The following is a 26,547-nucleotide window of genomic DNA, read 5'->3' as shown; positions in this document are numbered from 1 at the left end:
CTGACTGAGAGGTGCCACTTAAGCGTGGAGCTCTGGAATGACGGATGTGGAAGTGTAATGCAGTGTTTCCCTCCTGTAATTACAATTTCATCATGTAATAATAATAGGTAGTGATTGATTGTGACCCTTCACCGCTGCAGGATGCTGGTCGTTAGGAGGAACTGATTGATCACTGGAGCTGCCACTTGGCCACACAGAGCCCTTCCACTGCCTTTTAGAAGGGGAATGAAAGTCTCTTTAAATAAATAAAACTTTAAAAGTTCCCAGATCACTATCAGCAGGCTCTTAGCCCCTTCCTACCCGTATCATGTCAGTCAGCAGAGCAGGAGGTTGCTAGAGAGCTGCCTCAAAAGTCATCATTTGGGTGCTGCAAGCCTACAGAGATCCTTCCTCACCACAGTCACCCAGCAGGTGGGGAAACACTGAGGTGAAGGCCAGTAGGGACCAGAGGGACTGTTTCAGTTGGTGGCTGCAGCATAGGGACAGAGTTTCTGCCTTCTGATCCTTTAGGAGAGCAGAGGCCCAGTCCTCAGGTGGGATTTGTGTCTGATTTAGCGCTGTAAACAAGAAACCGTGGGCCAAGGGCCAGGAACCCATCTCTGCCACAGGCTTCCTGCATGTCATTGGGTACCTCACTTTGCCCCGCCGCACTTGTAGAGCAGGCATCACACTTCGTGCGTCTGAACGGCATGGTCTTTGGGGACAAGGACGGGCCATTACACAGGGACATTTCCCTGCAAACCCATCAACATGGCCAAAGACTTCCTGGAACCTTTTATAACAGCCACAAGGACCTCACACTCCAGACCCCAACCCTTTCCATCCCCTTGAGAAACCCAGCAGCTTCCTAGGTGACTTTAGGCATCGCTTGGTGACAGTACGTTAATAAACAGAGCTCTGCTGTGTGACAGGGATCCACTCTGCTAGCATCTGCCAGAAGTGTTGTAAAGCAACGAACTGCCTGTAATTGAGCTCTCGGAAGTATCTGCTCTGAGGTGAGCCACAGAGAAATTTGAACAAATGAAGATAATAGATGCTTATGTCACACACATGCAATGAGAAACAGCAAGCCACGATCACTCACTTGATAAATCCACCTTCAGCAGTGGCTGCAACAGCTTTGTCTGCAGTTGGATTTGGGTCTTTCTGGCAGTGTCTGGTGCCTCAGCAAGCAGAGTAAGGATACTTGGTGCCCTGCGTTGAGCCATGCCTGGAGCTGGTCATAGTAACTCATGTAACACCATCTTTATCCCACAAATATTCATATTTTTTTTGCATTTCCAGACAGGATTCATTATCTGCAGGCATTCACTAGAACATCTGGAGAAACAGGGCCAGCCACATTGCTAACATTAATCAATCCAGCTCTCCTGAAGTCAACGCAGCTATGCCAACTTGCCCTTGCCAAGAATTAGTCAATCTTTTCTAAACTTAAGCTCTTCCTGAACTTACTGTTTGCTCCCAAGACACTTCATTGTTTACACTTTTAAATAGGAGAGTGAAGGTGGTGAACAGCAAGAGAGATAAACATGCATCCAGCTGTAGTGTCCAAGTGCTGCACCAGAATTAACAATGCCATCAGAGTAAGCTAAGGCAGAACTGGGAGCTCTGCTAAGGATGGAAACAAAATAGCAGCATGCAGGCAGGGTAAGCAGGTTGCCAAAAAAAACCCCATCCAAACAATCCAGCAACATAAACCAACCTCGCAAAACACAGGATTTTGTTTCTGGTTTTCAGATGACCTCCTAACAGTGTTGTGGACCTGTGAAGAACCAGAGAAACTGCCTAAGCACTTGGAATTTAAATGTTTGAGGTTAACATTTTCTGAAATGAGTGGCCCTGAACCCAGATCTCAATCAGACATCTAACTGCCTGCAATGCCAGTGCAAGCAAATTACTTTTCTATTTTGAAGCTAGAGATCATAGGAACCTAGTTCTTATCAGCTTTCCATAGGAAAAAATGGATGCCAAGAGCCCAAGTTGAAAATGGGATTGTACGGAACTGGAAAAGCGACTTGTTACAAATCTTTTGGAGTGCCTGCAGAATGCAAAGAAACACCCAGAAGACCAAAGTCTCCCACCATTACCCTTCTTTGAGAAGGGCAGAAGGTGAAGTGGAGTCCCTGAAATAGTAAGAGCTTCTGAATGTGAACTTCTGCAATGACCTCTTGGTCGTTGGTGGTTTGTTGGTTACAGATGGTTTGGCCATTTGTGCAGACCCAAACAGGGATGGTTGGCTTCATCTTTAAAGAGCTACACGTGAGCACAAGGGACAATCCCTTTCACTGGTGACTGCTTGTGGGCTCTGCCACCAACGGCACCCCGGATATTCAACAACTGTTTCATACACTCCTCTCCCAAGGCAGTCCAGTCCTCATGCCCCAGGTCCCAGACATTGGCCTCCTTACTCCAAGAGGTCCTGTGCGAGACCCTGCACCTTCCCATACCACTGTACTGTTTGAATCACATCCCTCGGATTGTCTGGAGACTGTTATTCAATGTTGATACATAAATACTGCGTATTTTCCAGCACAATACTTAAAACAACCCAGTTGCCAAGCATGCTCTCAAACAAAGCAGTAAAAAGCAAATATACACAGAGGAAGTGTAATGAGATGCCTGCACCGTTCCCCCTCCAGGGATGGATAATGCCAGCCCAAGATATGAGTTTCCCAAGGACTGACAGCCAGCTGGATTTTTCATACAACTCTATCGCTTCAAGCACCTGTGGCCACATCAAGGTAGGCAGACCCTCCATCAGTACCACAGGGCTACTCATGATGGTGCGGAAGGAAAGTACCCAACTGCCCAGGCATTTGCTGCTGTGTTTTGAAGACTTGCACTTAGCCTGCAAGCTCTGTAGAAGCAAATCCTACTGGATGCACATCCCACTGCATGCTCTAAGCCCTGCAGATCCATTGAAGTCCCTTGGACAACCTCAGCTGCAGTGAGCAGAGTGGGGCTGAATTACACCAAATTGAGGATCTGGCCCTCCACACTGGAATTTGATGCAAAGACCTGAAAAAACCCATAACATTATTCTACGATGATCCCAAATTGTCCATGTCTTAGGATCACCTGAGCAGCCCACAGTGCAGATGGAGATGCAGCACACCTACTTGACTGTGGCCCCAGCTTTTGGGTAGATATCTGCTAAATTCAACACTGTCCTCCTCATGCTTTTTGGTGCTTCTGGGCCCTAGGAGATCTGTGTTTTGGAGTTTGCCCCTAGCAAAGCTGTGTTAGTACTTGGCTTGAAGTTTACTTTTTTCCACCATTCTTGTGATTACAGAAAGCCAAGCACAGTGTGACACTTCTCTGTCAATTCTGTTTTAGTACATTGCTGAACAGCAGTTAGCACGGGTTTGGTTACCAGTACAGCCCAGTGGCTCCAGCACATCTCCATATCTGCCTGATAGACCTTCAACTGAAAGTCCTTGCTCTGATGCCCACTGGTTGCCTTGTGCTGGGTCAGAAATAGCAGAAGTGTTAGGGTCACTCAATTTTCCAAATAGTTGTTTTCTTAGTTTTTTTAACTACTTGGAAGTTTCTGCAAAGCAATTTTCCCCAGGTGAAGTGTATTTTCCATAGGAAATAATTAAAATCTGGGGAGGATAAATGAGTGAAAACACTCCTTTGGGTTTTAGGGGTTTTCCTTGTCAGGCTTTTTGCTTTTCAAGTTTCGCTCTAGCTTAGGAGGGGAGAGTAAGACATAGACTAGAGCAGCTCTGCACATCCTACAGCAGGTTGTAAACATGGCCTCGCCTGTGCCCACTGCGATGTGGGACCCCGGAGCCAGAGCAGGCTGGCCAGAGCTTCTCCCCATCCCCAGAAGTAACATGTCACACACTGAGCAGTCCTCCAGCTTCACGGGCTGCAACCACATTAATACAACTCACCTGCTCACTTCCCCTCTGTATGATCTTTTGAGGTCCCTTCCAATCCCTAATGTTCTGTGATTCTGTGATTCTCCCTGGGCTCAGCCTTGGGAATTCAGCCCTGGAGCCTGGTCATCCAAGAGGATACAGGTGAGAGGAAGACTGTGGTAAATCCAAGCCAGCTGTAACCATATTCCCCTTGAAAACCATTGGTGAAGCACTAGGGAAATGCAGAGCTGTAGGTGACTTCTCTTATCCTACACTAACCAGCAGTGCTATTTCAGTCCTAATACGAGTTTCAGGAGCTGTGGCTAGTCAGCCATATCAACTCAGATAATGCATTTATTGTCTTGGCAGACATCACCCACTGGGTTTTAGACATTCTCTTGTATATAAAGTGCCTCTAAGCAGCCTCAGCCCATGCAAAGCGCACAGAAAGGTGATATGAGATATCCCTACACAGTCCGGCCTCACCCATTTTCTGTATCACCCTTCAGCAATCTTTTTACTGCCTACAGCCTCCTCCCTAGCTCACCCTGTGAAGGCAGGGCTGCTGCCAGCTGAGGCTGTGCCTGCCTGGCATCACTGGCTATGAGATGCTGCTGCTTTCCCTGGGGCGTTGGAGCTGCTCTGCTGACTGCTTGGCTCATCTGCCAACCAGGTCACCCTGCAGCAACCCAGATTGACTGGAAAAGCAGTTCCTGCCACTGGAGATGCAGTAGGACTGTGCTGTGTCACTGCAGGTAGCAGGCTCTGCTTCTGCAGTGGTTGGAAACAAGCATTTTTTGGAGGTTCAGGTGAATATATGTAAAGTACCCAACACTTGGATGCTTTTCTCAATTACCCAAGTTACTCTGATCTGCAACTGGGACTGGAAGTCCCAGAACATAAGAAGAGGTATTTGCTAAGATAAGATTATGTTCAAGGTCTGCCTTGACTATGGATACGCTCCAGGCAGAGTGTGGACCTCCAAATTACAGATTCATCCCTGTTCATCTATGAGCAGCAGAAAAGCAAGGCTCATCTCTGGTTCCTTTCTCTTGGAGCTACTTGCGATACTGCAGGCTACACGTCTGATCCAGTGCTGTATGGGAGCATCCTCAGAGATTGTTCCAGGCACTGGGAAACAAGCTGAACTTCAGATAACAAACCGTTAGTAAAAAACAAAATTAGTGAACCAAGGCAGCAAAGCAGGAAGACTGATACAATAACCAGGGCACCTACCAGGGTCCCTGGGGAGGGAGGCCAGAGTCATGCCATGAAACCCAAGCTTGACTCTCTGCCCCCTTTCAAAGGTGACACAGAATTATCTAGAGACGCTGATCTTATTAAAAGGAAAAAAAAATTTCTTTGCTTCAATGCCAAAAAGTTATATAAAAATAATTCATGGTCAGATTAATGAGAGAGAGAAAGTCATTAGAAATCAAAAATTAGATAATTCTGCTGTAGACATGAGTGATGGCAAGAAACAAATTATATTTGGCTGACATTACTTAATTAGTTGGAAACATGGTGCTTTCTTAAATTTTCTTTGGTGAAGCTTTTAAGCTTTTGACACATAAATTCCCAACTAAATAACCTGTATGTCAAAGCAGCCAGTTGCATCTTCTCTGCCAAGCCATTTTTTGAGCATGTAATTTTAAAACTTTATTCCTGTGTTCAGGATTTTGGTTGTTACCAGGGCACGGGACGTAATCTCTGGCAAATGCCTAATATCCACATTGGACTTTGCTCCTGAGGACAGCTGGTACTGATGCCCTCCCCACCAGCACCAAGACAAATGGCGATGCCTTCACTGCTGTAAGCAACCTGAAGCACCAGTAATTCTTAGCCCTGCTGCAGTGCTGCTCATCAGGCACTTCAGAGGACTTAATGAGCATGAATTAAGCCTCCCAATTATAGTTGACTGTATAAATAGTTACAAATAATATCCCTGGAGGATGCTCTTTGGTTTCTAACTGAATTGCTCAAGTGACAGTAGCTGATCCTTGCAATCCTATTTGTAAGCCCTTTCTCAGAAAAGCAGGGGGAATTTGTGGAGATGGACATTAGGGTTTAAAAATCCTGCAGGACTGAACCATGGTCTGCTGGAAAAGAAGGGAAAGGAGTAAACAGAGCAAACAGCTTGGTGACAGGGGTTTGGATAAAGCAGGATCAACTAAGCTACCCTGTCTGGTACCAGTTGGTCCTTCCCAGTGAATTAGGGTGCAGGACCCTTCAATGACAGTTGGACTTGATGATCTTAAAGGTCTTCTCCAACCAACACCATTCTATGATTGTATGATCTGGAATGGGTGTTCTAATGAAATTAATTATAATCCGTAAATTGGGGAATCCCTAATTGACAGGAAGCTCTGAGAACCCACAGTGGCCATGAGGTTTTACCCAGCTGAAGGCACTAGCACTAACATTTGACACAGGAATTCCTCTCTCTAATAAAGAGGCCATTAAACAAGGTGTTGAGCACTTACCTTGCATAGAAATGTTTGAATGATTTATAACTAATTAGTCAGTATTATTACCTTTTTAAATATATGCATTAGTAGAAGAGTTAACACCATGGTTCTTAACCACTGAGAGAAATTGGAGGATAATAAAGTTTAGCTTTAAATAAAGCCATTAACAGACAGATCTAGCAGCTAGGTAAGATTTTTTTGAAGGGGGAGGAAATAATAGAACCTCAGAAAGAGAAGCAAAGCAATTGCTGTTGCAGTATCCTGGTGGTCAGGAATGGGACTACCAACAGCACAAACAGCCACCTGTACACCAGTCTCAAGGAAAAAAAGTTCTCATAATAATGACTTCTTCCTGAAACAAGGCTCCAGTAAAAACTGTCTCAAGCTTCAAGGTTGCTTTAAATGCATCATTTTGGTCCAATTGGTCTATTTGGTCCAATAAATGAGCAGCAACCCTTCGACAGCTGCCTCTACCTCACCTACCTCTTCATCAAACCTTTCTTCTTCAAGAGCTTCCTCCTTTAGCTGAGGTCCCCAGAGCTACTGAAGATGCTTCAGCCCATATCCTTCAGGGCAAACACTTCTCTGCATTCAGGACAAGATCCCAGAAACCACACAGACACCCTCACTCTTCTAGATGACCTTGCCACAACCACATCTGAGAACGGAGCCCAGCCCCGTCTGGGGAAAGAACTCCCAGTATCCACCAGCCCAGGTGCAACTGGGAATAGCCTACAGGGAGATGCAGAAGACAGGGCAGATGCTGAACCACATTTCACAGGGACTTACCTTCCCTTTCCTCTGCAGGACCAGTCCCTCTGCGAAGGAGAAGCACCCACGCTTTCCAACCCAAAACCGAGTAGATCTTACAAAATACAAGAACAAGGGACAGCACTCTGTGAGCTGCTGCAAAACCCAGGTGAACTGTGACCTAGAGTGCCTACAGGATTGACATCTGCTGGGGTGCGAGCAGAGGAGCACCTGGCTTTGAATGCAGTGCAGGTGAGGGGAGGATGAGGTATCAAGGTGTTCAACTCCATCAAGCTGAGGTCAGCTCTCAGCGCATCCACCTGTGCCAGTTTAAAGATACATGAGGATTTTAAAGTAAAATCTACAAATATATATATATATATGTTTAAGCATTGCCAGAGTTTGGGAACAGCTAATTACAATTCTGACAAGCTGGAGTTTTCCATGTTGAAGTCTTCCTAAATTGCTATGTTAAATCCTGTGCTTGCTTTTGACTCCTTTGCTAGAAGGTCTCTGAAAAATGGGCAATCTGAAAGACTCCCATCAATTATTCCAGACCAGATGGGAGACTTGCTAAGAAAAATCAAATTATTTTAGTTCAGTTTAGTTAAGTGGCAATTCACAGAATCACAGAATCACAGAATCCCAGACCGTTAGGGATTGGAAGGGACCTCCAAAGCTCATCCAGTCCAATCCCCCTGCCGGAGCAGGAACACCCAGATGAGGTTACACAGGAAGGCGTCCAGGCGGGTTTTGAATGTCTGCAGAGAAGGAGACTCCACAACCTCTCTGGGCAGCCTGGGCCAGGGCTCTGTCACCCTCACTGAGAAGAAGTTTCTTCTCCAATTGAAGTGGAACCTCCTGTGTTCCAGCTTGTGCCCATTACCCCTTGTCCTATCATTGTTTGTCACCGAGAAGAGCCTGGCTCCATCCTCGTGACACTCACCCTTTAAATATTTATAAACATGAATGAGGTCTCCCCTCAATTGCTACATTACATAAATCTGTAACGCTCTTTAGGCGCTGCTTTGTATGGCGTTGGCCTGGGACTCTTCTGAATTTAATGATAATGAATTTTTATATCTTAAAATGTCGAATGTGTAGGGAGCAATAGCAACTCCCGGCCCCAGAGGTTTGGCCCAGCATCACCACTATAAGTGCAATGGTTTTGTAAAGAAACTTGGCGCTGGGAAGGTTCCCCACCCCCAGCTACCAAGGACTAAACTTGCCCTTCAGCACCCCTGACGCCGGAGGAGGGTTTGAATGAATGCAACCGTGTCCATTGCTTGGTAAAATATAGCTTTTATTTGTTCATACAAATAGTATGAATTAGCAGAATTTCATTTTCCTAGAAACATCTTTCTCTGTGTAAAATTAATTTGTGTCGTACATACCACAAAATACTCGATTTACATTTTTTTTTTCAGATTTTCTTTTTTGTGGGTTTTTTGGGTTTTTTGGTTTTTTTTTCTTTCCATTTTGTTCTTTTTCTTACAAATTGGCTACTCTATAGTACCATGTTACAGACAACACATCACTAATACCTGTACTGCACTTCTGAATACAGGACTGAATGAAACTCAGCCATAAATTAATGTTACAATGTGAAAATAAAAAGAACTTCTAATTGCACCTCCAAGTTTAACTTCAAAATAAAAGGGGTTTTTTTTCAAAATTATGACAGCAGCACTGATTCCAGTATTAGCAACCAGATGTACACCACGGGGAATTCACCTTCATTGTCGTATTTGTTAGATAAGGCTTTATATTAGTCTAGTGCAGACTTCATTACGAAGGATATTGAGCCAGGGCTAACAATTTGCTTAAGGTTAGAAGAGTTACTACTCACTCTCTGTATTTCTACTCTCCAACGAGATTGCTTCATGTTGTGCAGCAGGGCTCGATTATCCAAATTAAGCCCACATCGCTGTCTCGCTGAGGAAGGCATTGGGACTTTAAAAAGTTGTTTCCAACAAAGCAAGAAGGAAGACGCAGGGGATGCGACATTTTCCAGTGCTGAGGAGCAGGCACAGGCGCTAAGGAGGGACCCAGGGGGAAGGCGGCCATGCCAGCACGGGGATCCCTGGGATCTTGCCATGCAGCAGGAGGGCTCAGCCAGCAAAACTACCTGGGGAGGTGGCATGGTCACGGCTGGGAGCCTGCCCAAAGGCCAAGTGGAGAGGACGAGCTTCTTTCCACACATTGCATAAGCCAGTTAGTAGGAAGACTGAGGTTTTGACACCCAAAAATCACCTTTTTCCAATAGGAATTATTTTCTTTCTCCCCCTACACCCTGTTCCCCTCAGTCACCCAGCAGTAGGGTTTGTGACAAGCAGACACAGTCACACATTCATTACCCATCCTGGCAGTGGGTAACAGAGCTGAGGACCTGGCTGGAGCAAAACCCACAGACCCCAGACATGCATAGATGCAACCACGGCTCAACATTTGCAGCCATCTTTTGCAGGACGGGTGTCCTGTGTGTGGTCTGTCAAATCACACAGCCCAGCCAGTCCCACATGCACCCCTGGGACCTCTGGGAGTGGGACTGCGTCAGTAGGCAGCATCACTTCGTTACTAGAAATGGCTCAGGGAAAAAGAAAAGAGGGGATTTGCCCAACTTTCCCTTTTTGTAGGAAGATGTGCTTGAAGGCAAATCCCAAGGAGGGATTAGGATCCTGCTCACCGCAGGTTTGCTAGGCAGCTCAGTCCTGACGTTACGCTCAACATCTCCCTTTCCTTGAGGACTGCACTGCACCCCATGTGTGAACCCCACCGAGTCCCTAAATCCCTGCAGAGATGTGACAGCACTGAGCCATGCCAAGAGCCATCAAGGTCACACAAAGGACAAAAGGGCAGTGCTTTGCCTGCAGATCCCTCCAGCGGACCCAGAGGAGGGTCTGCTCTTCACTGTACCCACCTGAGCAGGACCAGATCAAGACCCAGGAGAGCAGTTCTGGCTCTGAAGGGCCTTTTTGTCACCAAACAGCCACAGCAGAGCACTGTAAGGGTGAGGCAAGAGCATAGAGGCTGCAGAAGTAAAAGAAACATCTGGGAAATGCCCTTGAATGCAGCCCACCACAGCTGGGCATGGCTCAGCAATGTGGTGCCCAAAGGTGGTTTGTGATGGGTGACTGGGGAGAGATGCAGGGCACACATTTATACAGGCAATGCACATGAAACTGGAGCATCCACTCAACTCACAGATGCTCTGCCTGGTGGTGTGTTTGCCATTTTGAGTTTCACCTACACTGCCTGCTTTGTGCACGTGTGCACATGGTAGCATCATGAGATGCATCCAGCATGCCCCACGCTCAGCAAAGTAATTATTTCAGTGCTTGCAGGTGAGGTGCACGGTTTTTTGTTGCCCAAAAACATAGCCCTGTTTCTGTTAAAAATTCAAACAGCAAATCACTTTTGCTGTCACCTTGCTCCAAAGATGCTCCAGTGGAGCTAGCAAAGCCTCCAACAGTAACAATAAGGCATCAGACGCACATGGTATCTATCAAAAGCTCCTGAGCACACAAAACATGGCTAGAGCTCTCAGGAGACCCCCACCAACCTGCCCTAATGCCCCAAAGCATTTGGTTCCACCTGAGAGAACGATCTCCAGGTTATTGTATGTTGATGGATGAGACTTTAGGCAAACGCTGGTCCTCGGGAGACACTATGGATAGGGCACTGGATCAAAAAGTGATGGGAATCAAGAGGGCCAAGGCTGAAGTTCCCCAGTCTCACGCAGCGGGGGCTGCTCTGGAGACTCAAGGTAGCACTGAGCTCTATCCTGGGACACCTCCATGCTGGGGACAGCACCAAGCAGAAACCATTTCATGTGGCTCTGCTGGCACCTTTGGTGGGCAGACGCTGCTCCCTGCACTGCCAGCACTGCCATCTCCCAGCAGCGCCCCATGTGAATGGGGACGCCTGGAGCAATGCTTCTTCAAGTCCTTCAGCCCAGCATGTCACATATAGATCCACGTGCTTTTACATTTGTCCTGCAGTAAAGATTTAAAATGCATAGAGGGATTGTGGGAAAGAGCCTCCTTGACAAAAGGCAAGAAGGAAAAGCACACTGAGGAGACAGCTCTGCCCATGCACTGGGCTCTGAGGCTGCGAGCGCGTTCCCCTTGCGGCAGAGTCCTCGTTGTAAGGAAGGGGCTCTATGGCTTGGGGTTTCCCGTGCTTTGTGGCTGCTGGTAAAACGTGCTGCTGCTCAGCCGAGGTACGTGGGTTGTAGGGAGATGTCCAGCTTCCCTCACAATTCACCCCAGAGACATTCCCCCGCCCAGGGTTGTGGGACTAACTGGAAAGCTGTGGGACGAGGGAGAACAACACTGGAGCAGAGACTGGGACACCGCAACAGGGAAAGCAAGTGTTTATAAAGGCCAGATACCCGTAACAAAAATAAATTTGTGCTTTCCCTCCCTCCCTGCCCCTCCCCTGCCACCGTCGCTTTTTTTGATTTTTTTTTGAAGTACAAATTTTGTGTAGGAAAATGGAAGCACCATCTGTTACAAACCAAACCAATAAGAGGAGAAAATAGGAGGAGAAAAAAAAAGGAGGAGATACATATTAGAATTAAACACTGTGGAATGTTAAACAGGTTATGGGCTACTGTTCTAGCCAGTGCGGTTAGGCAGCTTAGTGAATTAATTGCTTAGGAATTAAAAATAAATTATTATAAAATAGATTTCTGTACATTTTACATACATATATATCTCTTTATATAGGCAAACCGTGCTGGGCAAGTAATTACAGGGGACTTTCCCACGCCAGCCTCAGTCCCAGCCGAAGTCCTGCCCCGTCATCTGGTAGAACTTCATGTTGAAGGGCCGGTAGAAGTCCCGCAGTCTCTGCACCACCTCCTGGTCTATGTCGGGGTGGGTCCTGCCTTTCGTCTTCCCCAGGCAGTGGGGTTTGCTGCTGCCTTCCGCCTTCTTCAGGCACGGGAACCCCTTGGTTTTGTTGAAGTAGAAGTGTTTGTCGGTGATGATCCTCTTGAGGCCCAGAAAGTCCTGGACCCTGCCCAGCTCCCCTGCGGGGTCGCTGATCAGCCTCTCTCCACTGACAAAGAGGATCTGCCCGATGGGGAAGTAGAGCAGCCAGTTCTCCAGGTGCTTGGCGTAGATGCCAATCTGGATGGCGCTCCACGAGGTGTCGATCAGGCCCGTAGTCCTGTTTTTGAAGGTCAGGCTCTCAAAGGTGGGGATATCGGGCTTCTTGGAGAGCGTCTGGGTGTAGTCCGAGATGGCTCTGGTCACGGGGTCCCGCACCACCACGATGAGCTTTGTGCCCTTGGCCATGGAGGAGATGCGGGCTGGGGCCTCCTTGGTGACGAAGTAGCTGGGGGTCTGCTCCATGGTGATCTGCCCCTCCAGGGTCCTGGGCATGAGGTCCCTGCCGGCAAAACAGGCATAGGTCAGATCAGCAGGTAGTAGGAATAAAAAGTACACATATAGAATCATTTAGGTTGGAAAAGACCTTCAAGACCATCAAGTCTAACCCTAAAACTAACACTGCCAAGTCCACAAATATATATATGTATATACACATCTATATATTCACACATAGATACACAGGAATTTTTCTCCCTAAATGCCTACACAGGTCATCTAGCTCATACAGATAAATCCATTTGCCATTGATTTAAGGATTAAGAGGGGATTATTATTAAAGGCCACTGTATTAGAAATCCAGCTGAGTAATCTCCCAGTTATTCATGAGTGGATTATCTGGGCTGAACTCTGCACCTGGAGCATGGCTGCATAGGCTCCCGAGCAGTCAGGATGAGTCCTGAGCTGCACCAGGCCGCTCTCCTGGCTCAGGTCAATGCCAGAAAGCCCCAGCTCCAGTCCAGGGCTTGTTTTCCCTAAGGGGATGAGAGGAACCATGTAGCAGAAAAGCAGGAGCTCACCAGAGCACGTCCACCTTGCTTTCCCTTAGCATCCCAATCACAGCACTTCTCTCAGTTTGGGTGAGAGGGTGCAATTTGTCCCCGGCAAGTGCCTGGCTTGGCAACAGCAGGACCTCATCCAACCGCAGGGGTGTTCTTGCACCCATTGCTTTACTCCCTGCTGCTGTGCAGATTTGTTCCCTAACACGCCCTAGAAGGAGCATCGAGTGCTGATGGCGGCACCTTCAGCACATCCCAGTCCAGTGCCCAGCGAAGACAACCTCTCCTCTCCCCCCTGCTGGCACGCAGGCTACAGCGGCTCAGGACACAGGATACAACCATGGAGAACACAACCTCAGCACATGGGTAGGACGTACCCTCACAAAACACCCTTGAAACAGAAATCCTTCAGCAATTTTACCTTCTTACCTGGCTATTTCTAATTAACCACGTGGGGAAAAACTAGTGAGCTCGTAGCAATGATGGATGCAGCATGAAGCAGAAGAGTAATTTTTTCCTATCATTCACTAGGCAAGCCTAACTATTTCAGACCATTTGCCAACCCTTTCCCTTTATAACCCAATGGGACTCAGCTGCTCTGGCTTGCAAGACGTTTTAAAAAAACTAAACAAATGGCAAGAGTCGGCCACTAAATTAAGGCTATAAAACCTGATTAAGTTCTCAAAGCATCCACTCAGCACAGAGAAATAACCAGCCGGTGTGGGATCTGCAAGTCCCAAACAATGTTTCCCTCAGACGTACAACACTGCACACAGAGGCTGTTTGTTCCCCAGTGGCCATATCCACCCTTACCTATTTATGCTTTTTTCATCATGGACCTTGCAATCAAAAAAGCCACTGATAATTTGTGCTAAAGCCAACGGCTGCCGCAATTAAGAAGCTGAGGGAAAAAAATGGTCCATCTGATCTGAGGCCAAATAATAGGAATGAGAGGTGTGATTAAATAAAAAATCACCACGTGCCTATGAAAGTTGGTTAGCAGCTATTTATGCAACAGCTATTTAGTTCACATCGTACCTGGTATTTTATTTCATCAGGTCCTGGCATTAACTTTATGCAATGTGTTTACTGGCAAGGGGCACCCCGTGACTACATCTCCATAGCGCAGGCGAGGCGTGCTTGGGGGCTGCCCATAAAGCCCCTTGTCCCTGGTGGGAGACGGTCCCCATACCGGATCTGCATGGGTCACTGGGAGCGGTGGCAATGGCCAAGCTGCACTGTGGAGGAAGGGGATCTTGGCTTGTGGAAACTCCCAGCCATGCCCAAGGGTGGTGGCAACCCCTAAGGCCATGCAAGTGGAGTTTCACATGCAGACAAAAATCACACTGGTCTACCAGACACCTGGGACGTGAGAGCTTCTAGGAGTCAGGAGCCAGCATGTGCTAAAAACCAGTGACCAAAATACAACTCTGATTAATCCTTCGCCTTTCTGGCCAACTCCACAAACCCGTAACGCCATCACAGAACAGAGCCAGTCAATAATGCTCAGACAGCAGCTCTTAAATCTATCATGGGCTGATGTGGATTTCGACAGTCTACTCATTAAGTGGTGTCTCTTTTTATGGCCACATTAAACCCCAGTTCTACATCCTGCGCTGGCCACCGGCTGCTTTCCAGCTTGATTTAAGAGGTTGGTTTCAACCCATGAAGTCCTTAACAGCCTGGGACCTGCCTAGGGAGGAAACTGCTTCCCAAGATGTGCTCAGGATGGCCGTGCTGCACTAAAGTCCTTTGGCTGCAGGTCAGGTCCATCAGATTCCTTGCTTCCTCAGGGCTCTACAAGGCCCTAAACCTTGAGACTGACTTCTCCTCCACAAGCACTCCAGTCAGGATTTATCAGTCTCCTGGGAATGACGCAAGGCTTGTTTTTCCCTCCTTGCACAAGGGAGGCATTGGGTAGGGCTGGGCTGTGAAACAGGAGGAAATTGCTGGGGGTGGAGGTGCTGAGTCAGTTGATCTGGTTGGTAAACACAGGCTCTTAATTAGTGTTTTAACAAACATGGAGGAGTGCACTGCAGAAGTGGAAGACAGCAAGGAGTAACTTCAGCTAAGAGGCCTCAGCGTCAGTCCCTCTGCAGAGCAGTCAGAACCTGAACCCACACACTTGATTTGTAGCTGAGAACATCCAACACGTCCTGTTTCCGAAAGAGCTGACAGCACTCAGTTCTGTGCAGATCCAGACCCCTCAAAATTGGAGAGCACCCGAATCTTTGCCTTTTGCAGAACATCTCACTGGTGACCCATCACCGCTAGAGAAGCAAGACAAGGCATATCACTGACACTGCTGCTGCTGTCTGGCTTGGTCAGCATAGGCTGAGTCGAGTCAGAAACAGAGCCTTCAACCCAGGAACGAGAACTGAATCCACCAAACCCACCTTCAGCCCCAGCTCCAGGCACTCTCTTGCCTTTTGCAGAACATCTCACTGGTGACCCATCACCGCTAGAGAAGCAAGACAAGGCATATCACTGACACTGCTGCTGCTGTCTGGCTTGGTCAGCATAGGCTGAGTCGAGTCAGAAACAGAGCCTTCAACCCAGGAACGAGAACTGAATCCACCTTCAGCCCCAGCTCCAGCACTCTCTTCCTTCATTGTACCTAGGCAGGTGCCAGGCATAATCTCAAGGGTCTTAGTTTTGGGTGATCTCAGACTCTTCCTTGTTTGAAAAGTGGCTGCATAAAAGCTAGATAGCAGCAAGTAAAGCCAAATATGTGGGCCATGGATGTGGTTTGAACTTCTGACAGCATTGCATCCAGAAAAGCAACGTTTCATTGCATGAGTCTGTCTGTTGTGAGGAGCTTTCCCATGCTTTCCATAATCTCCCATAGAGGCACCAGTTGTTATGCTGGAAGCCAGAGACTGCAGAGCCTCAGGGACAGGAGGAACTGGTAAATTGGCTGGTCTGAACTCACACAGGTGGAAAAGTCACCAAGAAGTGTTCATTCCCATTCAAACCACAACTGGAAAAGGGCAATTTTGCCCACGTATAGCACTGCAGCTCCAACACAACACGCTGGACCTACGTGTTGGGGGAAGCAGGACCAGACTCCAGCTCTGAACACATCTGCTCCTTCGGCTCCAAGACAGCAAGGGCTGCACTAAACAAGAGCCATTGCAGAAGGATGGGAGAAAGGAGCTGTAACGGTCAGAAGAGCTGGAGCTACCATGCCCTGGCAGGATGCAACCCCTTTGGGCAAAAGGAACAGCAGGAACCCACATTCAGCTCAATGGTGTGTGCACAGTCCAGCCCTGGGGCAGCTCGTGACAGCTCTGGAGTCCTCTATTCCCACAGAAGCTTCACAGGCACAGGAGAGACCTGAACAGCTTGTTTGGCGCAGGATAACAACGGCAGAAGTGCAGCTACCACCACTGTCTGTATGGGAGAAGAAAGGGAGATGATAAAGGGAGTCAGGCTGTGGGAAACAGGGAGCTCAGCTGAGCCCTCGGACAAAAGGACCTGCACCAGTCGGGACAGGGCTGCACAGAGACACCACTGAGGGCTGCAGTGGATAGTGCAGTGGCAAATAAAGACAGTATGAAAAGCTTGGCAAGCTCCTGCCTCATTATCCTCTTGTCCTCTGGCAACCTGGAGTTCAAAGACCTCTAGAGTCTGCACCTGGATCCAAATCATCCACTTCATAGTGACTGAATTGTCTGGTCCTTTCAAACCCATGAATACTTCTGGCCTTGAGAACATCCCTCAGCAGAGTCCCAGCACTGAAGCGCTGCCTTCACCCATCGTTTGAACCCTCTCCCTTCATCCCTGCTTGGGAAGGGATGAGGCGCCTTCCTTCTGAGTGTGGAAGAGGAAGGTGAGGATGAGGAGCACCAGCAGAGTCCCGGCATCCCTGATTCTCCATTGAGCTGGTGGGGCTCAGCATGGCTCTGCTGACTGCAGCAAAGCTGCCAGCAGCACCGGGGGTCCCAGTGAGAGGAGGGAGCTGCTGCATGAGCACAGCTATGAATTTTCCATAGGCAGAGAGCAGAGCACCTAACCCTGAGCTATTAACATGTCAAGAGGGACAGAGGAAAAGCTTTTCCTTTAATGAATATTTCCTCAGTGAAGCCTGCACCCTTCGTAGGCAAAGTGATAGGCTTAGTCTAAAGATGGATTGGCCTACTTTACCTATTAACCACTTAGACTAATGTAATAAAGGCTCTCTCTATTCAAACAGCCCTAATCCCCAGCCCCACGCAGCTCTGAAGCCTGGAATAAGAAGGGATGCTAAAACAAACTCCACCAGGCTGCTACTTGGAGAGGCACTGGAGGGGAAGGGAATTATTTTTTTTAATTTTTTTTTAAGCATAAACTCCAATGTGAAAAACTGGACACAGAGTGATATAAATTTACAAAGTGGGGCTGACAGGTGGCTACAGGGTAATCCAATCCCGAAGCCTAATGCCCTTTGTGGCAGCTTTTGTCTGTGCAGAGGGGCTCCAGGCTAATCTGCTGCCACTTCTCAAGGAAGGATGGCGAGGGGTTGCGGGGGGGCGACGGGACCCCCACAACCTGTTGCTGTGTTACTCGCCGCAGGTAGGACAGACTCGCACAGGGCAGAGCATGGCCAGCGTCACTGATTTTATCTCCGGGGACGTCTGTTAGTCCCCCCACACACCTCCTGCCATGCTCAAACACCTGCTGGGATAAACCCCTCTGGGGTCTGCCGCAGCCCCACAGAGGGCTCAGCCTGGGGGGGCTGCAGAGACGTCCACTCTCAGCCATCTGCCCACACAGAGGTCACCGTCAGGCTGCCCAGTGTGCTCAGGTGCTCCTGCAGCCGAACAGGACCTCCGGAGCACAGCAGATGCTGAGGTTTCCTTCCTGGGGAGGATTTTGTGCCAGATATATTCCTACCCAGCACCAGAGCCACTCAGCATAATTTCTGGAGACGTTGCCCACACCCCAGATTGCCCAAGAGCTGAGGTCCCACTGTTAAGTGCCAAAATCAGGGTGTCCTGTGCTGCAGTGATGGCACCCTCCCGTTTCCAACCCCTCTGTTCCATACCACTCTCCTTGCTCAGTCCTCTGAGCTGCCTCAGTTTCCCTCTGCAAGAATGACAAAAAACTCTCCTAGAGGAGATGGACAGCTGGGTATAGGGTATTGTAAAAGCAAGAGCAGCGTTGTTATGGGCAAGATAAAACGCTGTAGTATTGGGATGCAGCTGTGGGATGCAGCCGGGGGGCCGCTCGCAGCAGTCCCTGCCAGCAGACACAGCAAGAACTGCCTTTGGTGCAGAATTTCTAGACTTTCCCCCACAGCTGTTTCCTAGAAGCAAGGAAAAGTTTCTATACAAATTCCTGGCTGGTGTTTCAACAAGACAAGAAGTGATTTCTACCCAAAAAACCAAATTTTGGCAGCCTGTTTCTGGGGAAAGAACCCCCAAATCCTCCCAAAAGGCTAAGAAACCACTTAGATTGGATTGAAAGCTTATGTGAGAAGGTGGATATAAATGCAAAAGGTAGGCACAAGAGCTCTTCTGTCATCTTGGCAGGAGACAGAGTTTCAGCCTCCAGAGTCATGACAGGGGGTTTGAAAACCTGAGGTGACAAGAAGCCCAGGCAGCACGACCCAGAACTTGGAGCACGTGATGAATTCATTATGACTTTTGCTGCGTTTCTAATTTGCAGACTGGAAGGTGAACAAGCCTGCTGGTACCAGCTCCAGAAAGCTTTAAAGGAAACAAGTGCAGAACAGCAGACAGGTTTGAAGCCTTGTCCCTTCCCACGTTGATGCTCTCCTGTCCTGTCCTCTGTTCCCCATTCCAGCACAGGTCCATCCAGGTCCATTTCAGTCAGGATCCCACCTAAGTCAAAGGGCTTGTTTCAAACCACAGGCTGTCCATCCCCTGCCTGAAATTAAACACAATTTTGGGGAAGGCATTTCTGCCATGCCCACCCTGCACAGCCAATTCTCATTTTAAATCTGCCTGCTTCTGCCTCTTCCTTTCCTCCCTCACCCCAACAAATATATTTAGGCCAAGTGAGACAAATCTAGTATCTTGAAAAAGAGCCACAGACACCCAGGAAAGGATGGGGGTGGCATCTGGCAGCTTTGTCTTCCAGCCCACCCACTCTGCCAAGGAGATACTCAGTTGTTCCCAGTCTCTGAGGCATGATGGTGTTGTCAGAAAGCGGGAAAAATGTCCAGTGGTGATCAGAACAGCCAAGGGCTGAAGTAAAATCACACACATGTAGCCCTGTACTGGTGCCTGACAGTGAGCAAGGGATCTGCAATGCCTTGGGAAGCAAAAGCCCAGAGCATCACTAGTACCACCACTACCACCAGCTCAGCTCTCAGGGCCACCACACCGGCTTGTCCTGACTTCACCTAGTCCTTCTCTCCATGGGACTGATCACAAAATCATCAAATCCCAGAAATACTCCTTAAAAGCAAGAACATGACAAGCCCAGGGATGGACTGTTAAAGTAATAAAGCATTTTAATCACATCTCAGAGCCTGCCACCAGCACCAAGGTTCAAAATCGCCCACCTGGCTTTGACTCTGCTTTCTGGTGGCAGCAGCTCTGGTGGAGGAAGGAGAAAGATGAAGGAGGAGGAAGAAAGCGAGAGAGAAGAGGCAATAACAAATCCCTCTTTGGGAGTGGAGCACTTGTTGGTTTATTATTTGATAAATCACATTTTTCTTACCAAAATTTCCCCTGGCTCGGGCTACTGTGGCATCAAGCACCTGTACAGTAGCACGCAGCCTCTCCTCTTTTTACGAGCAGCGGTGAGGGCAACACGTGCGCTTTGTCTGGAGCCGGAGCCCGTTGTTTGGGTTGGCAAATTATACAACAATAAAAGGGAACGGCTGGGAACCAGGCTCAGCCTTTTTGAAATGGGTGTAACCCTATCCAGCTCCGCCGAACGCTCGCCACAACGGTTACACAAACCAGATGATGGGAATTAATGAGCTTTGGGGGTGAGGAAGGGGTAGGTAAAGGAGGAGGGAAAGGGGAGGGGGGAAATGCAGGCCTGAAAGTAATGTTTTTCTCATTCTCTTTACTGTCTGTCCCCAGATCTGCCAGGTGTCCTTCACCTGTTGCAGAGTTTGGGGATTAAAGGAGGCAGAGGAGGGTAACAGCACACAAAGGCTCCTCATCATGAAGCTGCTCTGGGGCTCTGATGGGGCCAAAGAGCCGGTGGCCACGGGTGCCATCACCACATACCCCACAGGAACAGGCTCTGGCCCAGCCATGGAGCCTGATCTAAGTTCCTTCGATGTGGATAAAGAAATCCCATCAAAGGCTGGAGGGAGCAGGGAGACATGGGGCATTGGCAGATGGTTCTTTGGTCCCCACTTCACACAGGCAGAGCCACGTTGAACCAAACAGCCCCACCAAATCAAAGCAAGCAGTGCCTCAAGGAAGGGGACATGCGCTGTGGCAGTCATAAAGGGTTAAGGCTTTTTGGCTTTTGTTTTGGTTTGGTTTTAATAAAAGACTCTATCCACCTTCCCCAATGTCCCTGCACTTTGATCAGCTCTAGGAGCCACCATCAAGGTCTGACTGTCCCTGTGCTGCAGGTGAGACACACAGGGCACTTTGCCCAGCCACAGCCCCCGAGCTGAGCAGATCGGTTTGCATCAGCACCCAAATACCAGACCTGGACCATGCAGAGCCTGATCCATGCACAAAACATAGAAAGTTTGCACCTCCAGGAACAGCAATCACTGTGACAAGCGGAACCAGCCTCTGCCACAAAGGCTGTCCCACGCCAGCCAAAACCCACCTCCCTCCCAAATACCTCATGGCTTCAAGGGCTTAATTTGAAGCACAGACTCATAACCATGAGTTACAGGTTATCCCGTGTAGAACTAAGTGCCACATATGATGCACTGTATAGCAGCAGCCTATAGAGGAAGAATTACTTATGGCAGCAGAAACACTTGACGGGAGTCTGGTCTGCACAAGGACTGGGTCTGTGCTTTCACCACAGAGCATAATAAAGCCAAAGAGCCACAAGGACTCCTATGAGAATGATGGGCAACACAGCCACCACTTTTGGGACATGCCTGGCCTTGGCGATGGATGCAAAGGCATGAAGTTGGTCTTGGGGGTGGCTGGCTGGAGCAATCCCTGTCCCATCCCAGAGCTGATGCTTGCTGCTGGCAGCCTTTGGGAGGATGGGCTCAAGGGGAAGGGACCAGGCTGAAAGCTTGGGAGATAGCTATCCCGCTAATGGATGCTCATGTGTATGCGCCAACACGGTGCAGCCCTCTCCTTCATGCCAAAGCCCCTGTGGCCCAGGGATCTCCAACCCTGGTCATAGGAGGACTAGGGCAGAGCAGGACCAGGGCAAGTGGCATCACCTGTCCCCCACTGTACCCTGTTCCTTTCCCAGCCTCCACCCAAACTCAACTCAGGGACTTTCCTAGGCCTGATGCAGTTTGTCTGTCCAATAACTCTCAGTTGATCTCTCTTCCAACCCCTTGTTCAGGTTCCTCCTGAACCCACGCAGACCCTCCATGTGCACAACCCACCCTGAGTCCTTGCTGTGCTCATTGCACACCAGCTCCTGGCCTCACGCCACAGTCCAGTCCTTGCACCATGACACCAATCATCTCTCCCGCTTTTTCCAACCCAGCACTGACTTTGAAGAGCATGGTGTCTTCCCTCAACACTTTGCCAGGCTGAGGTCTCCCAACCTACTTCATCATTCCTCAAACACAAATTCCTCCAGCTCTAAAGAACAAACCCTAAACGTTGCTGCTGTCACCAGATGCGACTCATGCACCAACAAAACACGGGTTGCAGAGATGTGGGGCTTTCTTTGGACTAGGAAGGGCCAAATTTCCAATTACTTCCTCCCCTCTTCTTCCAACAACAGCCTGGGATGTTACAGCTGCTCAGCAAGAACCTTCCCTCCTCCTTTGCTGCAGCCAGGCAAGATATTCATCAACTCCACCACTTCATTATATAGACCCTCCTCTTTATGTAAACACTGCAGCCTCTTTCTGTCCCCCATCATATTTAAAAGCTCTGAACTTCCACTAAATAATTATCTTCAGTGTGGGGAGAGAGGCAGCACTTTACATATCAAAGGGCTGCTTTGGAGGGATTTACAATAATTTAAGATGAAGTGGTAAATATTCTATTCACTCCAGTTCATCTCCAGTAATAATTATAATCCTATTAGCAAGGTCCCAAGAAAGTGATTGCATTATCATCTAGCAAGCATCTATGTGGATTTCTTGGAGGGGTGGGATGGGGGAGGCCATGGGCAAGTGAAGTAGTAAAAGCAACAAAAGATGCAATTGCCAGCACCTCCCCTCCCCCAGAAGGATTTGGTCTCCATTGTCCCGATGCTTCAATAGCGCTTTGCTCTGAAAATAAGAGCTTTTGAGCGCAGTAAGGGGGTGGGGCCGAAATGAGCATCTTATTCCTCCTGGTCACCCCCAGTTCCCTTTCATTGCCGCGGGTCCCCCGGTGCCGCTCAGGCCGACAAAGAGCACCCAGTGCTGTTCCTGCAGGCACAGGGCCGTGAGCAGCACCGCGATTAAAAGCTAATTGCTGTTTAGGGGTGAGTTCTTTACAATATCGCCCAGCATCACCGGACTTCACTGCCCACTGGTCAAGTCATGTGAGATTACTCTAATCTGTCTCCATTTCCCCCCCCAGAAGACAAAAAAAGACTGGTTTTGTTTAAAAGCAGAGTGGCGAGGGGGCAGTTCTGTGAAACTCATGATTTAAGGGGGAAAAAAACCCTCTGAACCCAGCAGGAAACACGACAGAGCTAACCAGCAAACTGGGAATAAAGACTTTTTTTCAGCAGATTGCAGGGCCAACTGTCTCCACCCTGCTGGAGTGTTTAACTGGAATTTATCCCTGCACGAGTGCCCCAGTTGCACCAGTGTAATCTCCTTCCCTCTCTTTGGCACCCGAAGGCCACCAGCATCAGTCCTCACCACCTCCACCAGCTCGGCTCTGCTCACTGGATGTAAATCAGCAGCTACACCGGTGCAGGTCTGCAACAAGGTAAGATTACTTTCACGGCATCCAAGAGTTTATTGCAAAGCAGCAGAAACACTTTTCTCTATAAATTAAACAGACAACAGCCTGAAAGGGAGGAAAGAGGAAGAATTTTAGGCATCTGCAGAGATTTCAGCACTCACAACTCACTTCTGGGGAAAAATAAATTCTTCGGACTGCCTCTGCCTCTTACTCTATCAGGACCAGAAGGACCAGCAATTTCTCTTCCCTCAAAAATTTATAGCCTTGAGTTAATGTTATGTGTACTAAGCTCCTGCTATGCAAAGATTTTGTAGATCCACTTACAGATTCATCGAAAGACGAGGCTCTGCTCTCAGAGCCTCTTGCAGAGACTGCTAGTTTAACACATCCTTCTACCAGCGATGTCACTTCTTGAACTTAGCCTTACTTGAGTAGCACTGATCCTGCCCTTCATGGGAAGCTGGAACTAATATCTGCTGAGCTTGGGCTGGCTCAGCAGCTGCAAACACAGAATATATCCCCATCAAAAAAAAAAAAAAAAGCAAAGCAAGAGGGTCAAGGTCTGGAGTACTCAGCTAAACGATGGAAATAAACAGCAAAACCCAAAACATGGCTGTTTCAAGGCTTTTGCTAGCTCAGGGTAGGCATAAGCAAAGGAAGCCCACCTTGGAAGAGGTTTAAAAGCAGGTAAGAAGTCATAGCTGGTGAAAGAGCCAAAAAACAGCCGTGGTACATGCAGGTAACCAAAGTGACCCCTGAGGCAGAGGATGTGGGGCCAACGTGGCTGTCATTTGGGTTCAGACAACCTTAGAAACCCGCATCTCAGGGGTTTGGCTCCAGCTCCAGCAGGAGAAGAACTGGGCTGTTCCCGTAACTCCCACCACTTCCCATCAGCTCTTCTGCCATGCAGCAGCAGCTCGGCCACATCCAAGCAGCACTGGTCCCCTCCACTTGTACCACAGCCTCTTTCCGAGGCTCATCCCTCTCGCCCCTTCCCTGCCACAGCATCAGCCAGTGCTGGCAGCCTTCAACCATCAGCAACGCACTCACCAGCCCAACACAGAGCCTGTAGCCCCAGACTGCTCCCCCACACACAAATTTACTCTCTTGATCTGTAGCAACAGCACTAATCCTCTCAAAGGTGTTAAAACCCCACAGGCCCTGCTGCTCACTGGTCTTCTAAACATCCTTCCTCAGAGTTCTTGAGAAAACGCTTCCTTGCAGCAAAGGAAACAATCTCCATCGAGTTAAACCCCATGGATGTGGGGACCTGGGACCTGAAGGAAGCAGAAGCAGGCACTGCAGACTGTGTACAGATTGCCAGCTTTCCACTGGTATCCTGGAAGCATCAGGTGTTTTAAGAATTAGATGCCCAAACCAAGTAGCACCAAGACTCATCCAAGAGCTGAACCACTCATCACTGCACACGGAGCAGAGCATCTTCCCAGCTCCCCCAAAGCATCATGGAGCTGGACCCTGCACCCAGCAGGGGACACCCCATTACCCACAACGTGCCACACCAGACCACCCCAGGACCTAGTCTAGGTGATCCTGCTCTGGCAGGGGGGTTGGACTAGATGATCTTTCAAGGTCCCTTCCAACTCCTAATGTTCTGTGGCTCTGTGATTCTGTGACTCCTGACCCGCCCTGACACCAGGGTGGGTTCATAGGGTTTATATGGATATGGATTTTTATGGCACATACTTATAAATTCTGGTTAAATAAGCACACACCAGTGAGCACTGCAGCAGCCTTTCTCTAACCACCAAAAGCAACTGAACTGGTACGCCAATCCTGGTACACCAAGGCTGAAGGTTCAGAAGCACCTAACAAGTTTCCATCCAGGACAAGACCACAAGGAGATGAACTCCAGCACCCCTTCCCATGTCATCTGTCTTCCCTGGGGCACTGCCAAGCCACCGTTTTTCACTTGCTCTGATTTTGCTAGAAGAGGGGGAAAAAAAAAGACCCAACCCACAAACCAAAGAGCCAACCCCAAACACAACTTGTTGCACAAGTCAACAGCCACCGAACAAAACCAACCCAGCGAGATAGGGGCAGGACCACGTTCCCCTATTGCTGTGCTCATTAATCACAGCCTCGCTGAGAGGTCTTTTGTGAAACTAATACCCAAACCTGTGTGCCTGCACAGGCAGGTAACGACTCACGCTGATAATGCCGCTCTTGTTAAAGACCCACACAAGTGCCTGGCGTTTGCACAGGGAGGGCTTGGCCACCTCTACACACAGTTCTCCCCAAGCCCTGCCCTCCTGCGCTGGGCCTCTACAGCCACAATTAGAGGAAAAAGCCTTCCGATTAGCTCCAGAGCCCCTTTCTGCCCTGAGCAACGCCCCAGCCCACACTCCTTGGTTCATAACCAATGTAGGGGGAGCATCCCCAGCGACTTGTCTGCCCTCAGGGTAAGACGTCCCAAAGGTGAGTTTAAACCACTATGCAGGGTTAAGAGTCCCAAAAGGGACTGGTGCCAGGGGCAGGCATGTGACAGCTCTGCTCCTGCTCCTCTTCCTCACCGTGGGCACAGCAGGCAGGGAGGGAAGCAGGGAAACTGCTTTATTCACCCAGCAGCGCCTTCTTCCTGGCACTGACAGCCCTTTGAGCATCTTCCATGTGACAACTGAGCCAGAGCCCACAAGCTCCTCTGCAGCACGTGGGAAGGAAGCTCTCAGGATGGCAGGGCCAGAGCAGACTTGAAACAAGCCTTGAGGCAGATGCACATCTACAAGTCTTCAAAAAAGCCTTGCAGGATCTCCAGGAATCTACCTTCTGCACCTAAAGGGATCCTACAGGCATCCAGCATCACCTGAACAACAGCTCAGAAAGCAGCCAGCTTTCCATTTTCACTATGGAAAAAAGAAAGTTACAACTTTTTTCCTGCCCTTTTTGATAATGCATCCATGGTCCTAACACAGGCCAAGCGATGGTGGCAAGCTGCTGCCAAACCCCAGTGCACGACTCCACCAGCTTCTTCAGCAACACCCAAACGATCCATGTAACCGGGCAGCATTGAGGTTCCTCCTCAACTGTCTTAAAGATAAGAGCTGTCCCCTCTGACCATCAGAGGACAAATCACCTTCCTGGTAGCCAGTAACAGCCATGAAGAACAAACGGATCAGAGGAGGAAGGCTCCCAACTAAGCAAGTGCATCTGTACTCGCCAGCTGGCTGCTCCTTACCCTGAACATCCCATTGAGTGACTCAAGAATTTACAATTGGTTTAGACTTTACTCCATACTGAGCCATACAATTCATTTCTAAAGGTCTCTTGCCCCCTTCCCAGCAAGAAAGGGTGGCAACGACCACAATCCAAACTGGTGCCAATCTGGACACTGCCCTAGCCAGTGTTTTCCCCATTGGGATGAGCTATATTTACCACCTGCTGGAACAAAAGGCCTGGCAAATTAATACACTGGTGATCCTCTCAGTACTGATCCCTAAATGCATTTTAGCACAAATGGGATTGTCACCTCAACTCATTTGTTAATGGATTTGTGATTTACAGTCATAAAGGAGTAGCACTGGACATTAAGATCACCCTGTGGTAAACAGATCAGGGTAGTGAGTAAGACACATTTGTCC

The 26,547-nt window shown here is 48.8% G+C and overlaps 1 protein-coding gene across 1 annotated transcript; it reads right to left on the bottom strand.

Moving 5' to 3' along the window:
- Nucleotides 1-11,445: 11,445 nt before the first annotated feature.
- Nucleotides 11,446-12,481, bottom strand: LOC104545063 (heparan sulfate glucosamine 3-O-sulfotransferase 3B1; the record flags this gene model as incomplete). Its single annotated transcript, XM_010190096.1, has 1 exon — nucleotides 11,446-12,481. A coding segment is annotated over one exon (619 nt), but the record flags the coding sequence as incomplete, so codon positions are not given.
- Nucleotides 12,482-26,547: the final 14,066 nt, after the last annotated feature.

The sequence above is a fragment of the Mesitornis unicolor genome, unplaced genomic scaffold, assembly GCF_000695765.1.
Source record: "Mesitornis unicolor isolate BGI_N332 unplaced genomic scaffold, ASM69576v1 scaffold19968, whole genome shotgun sequence".
In the NCBI taxonomy this organism is placed as follows: Eukaryota; Metazoa; Chordata; class Aves; order Mesitornithiformes; family Mesitornithidae; genus Mesitornis; species Mesitornis unicolor.
This window is presented reverse-complemented; position numbering and strand designations above follow the sequence as displayed.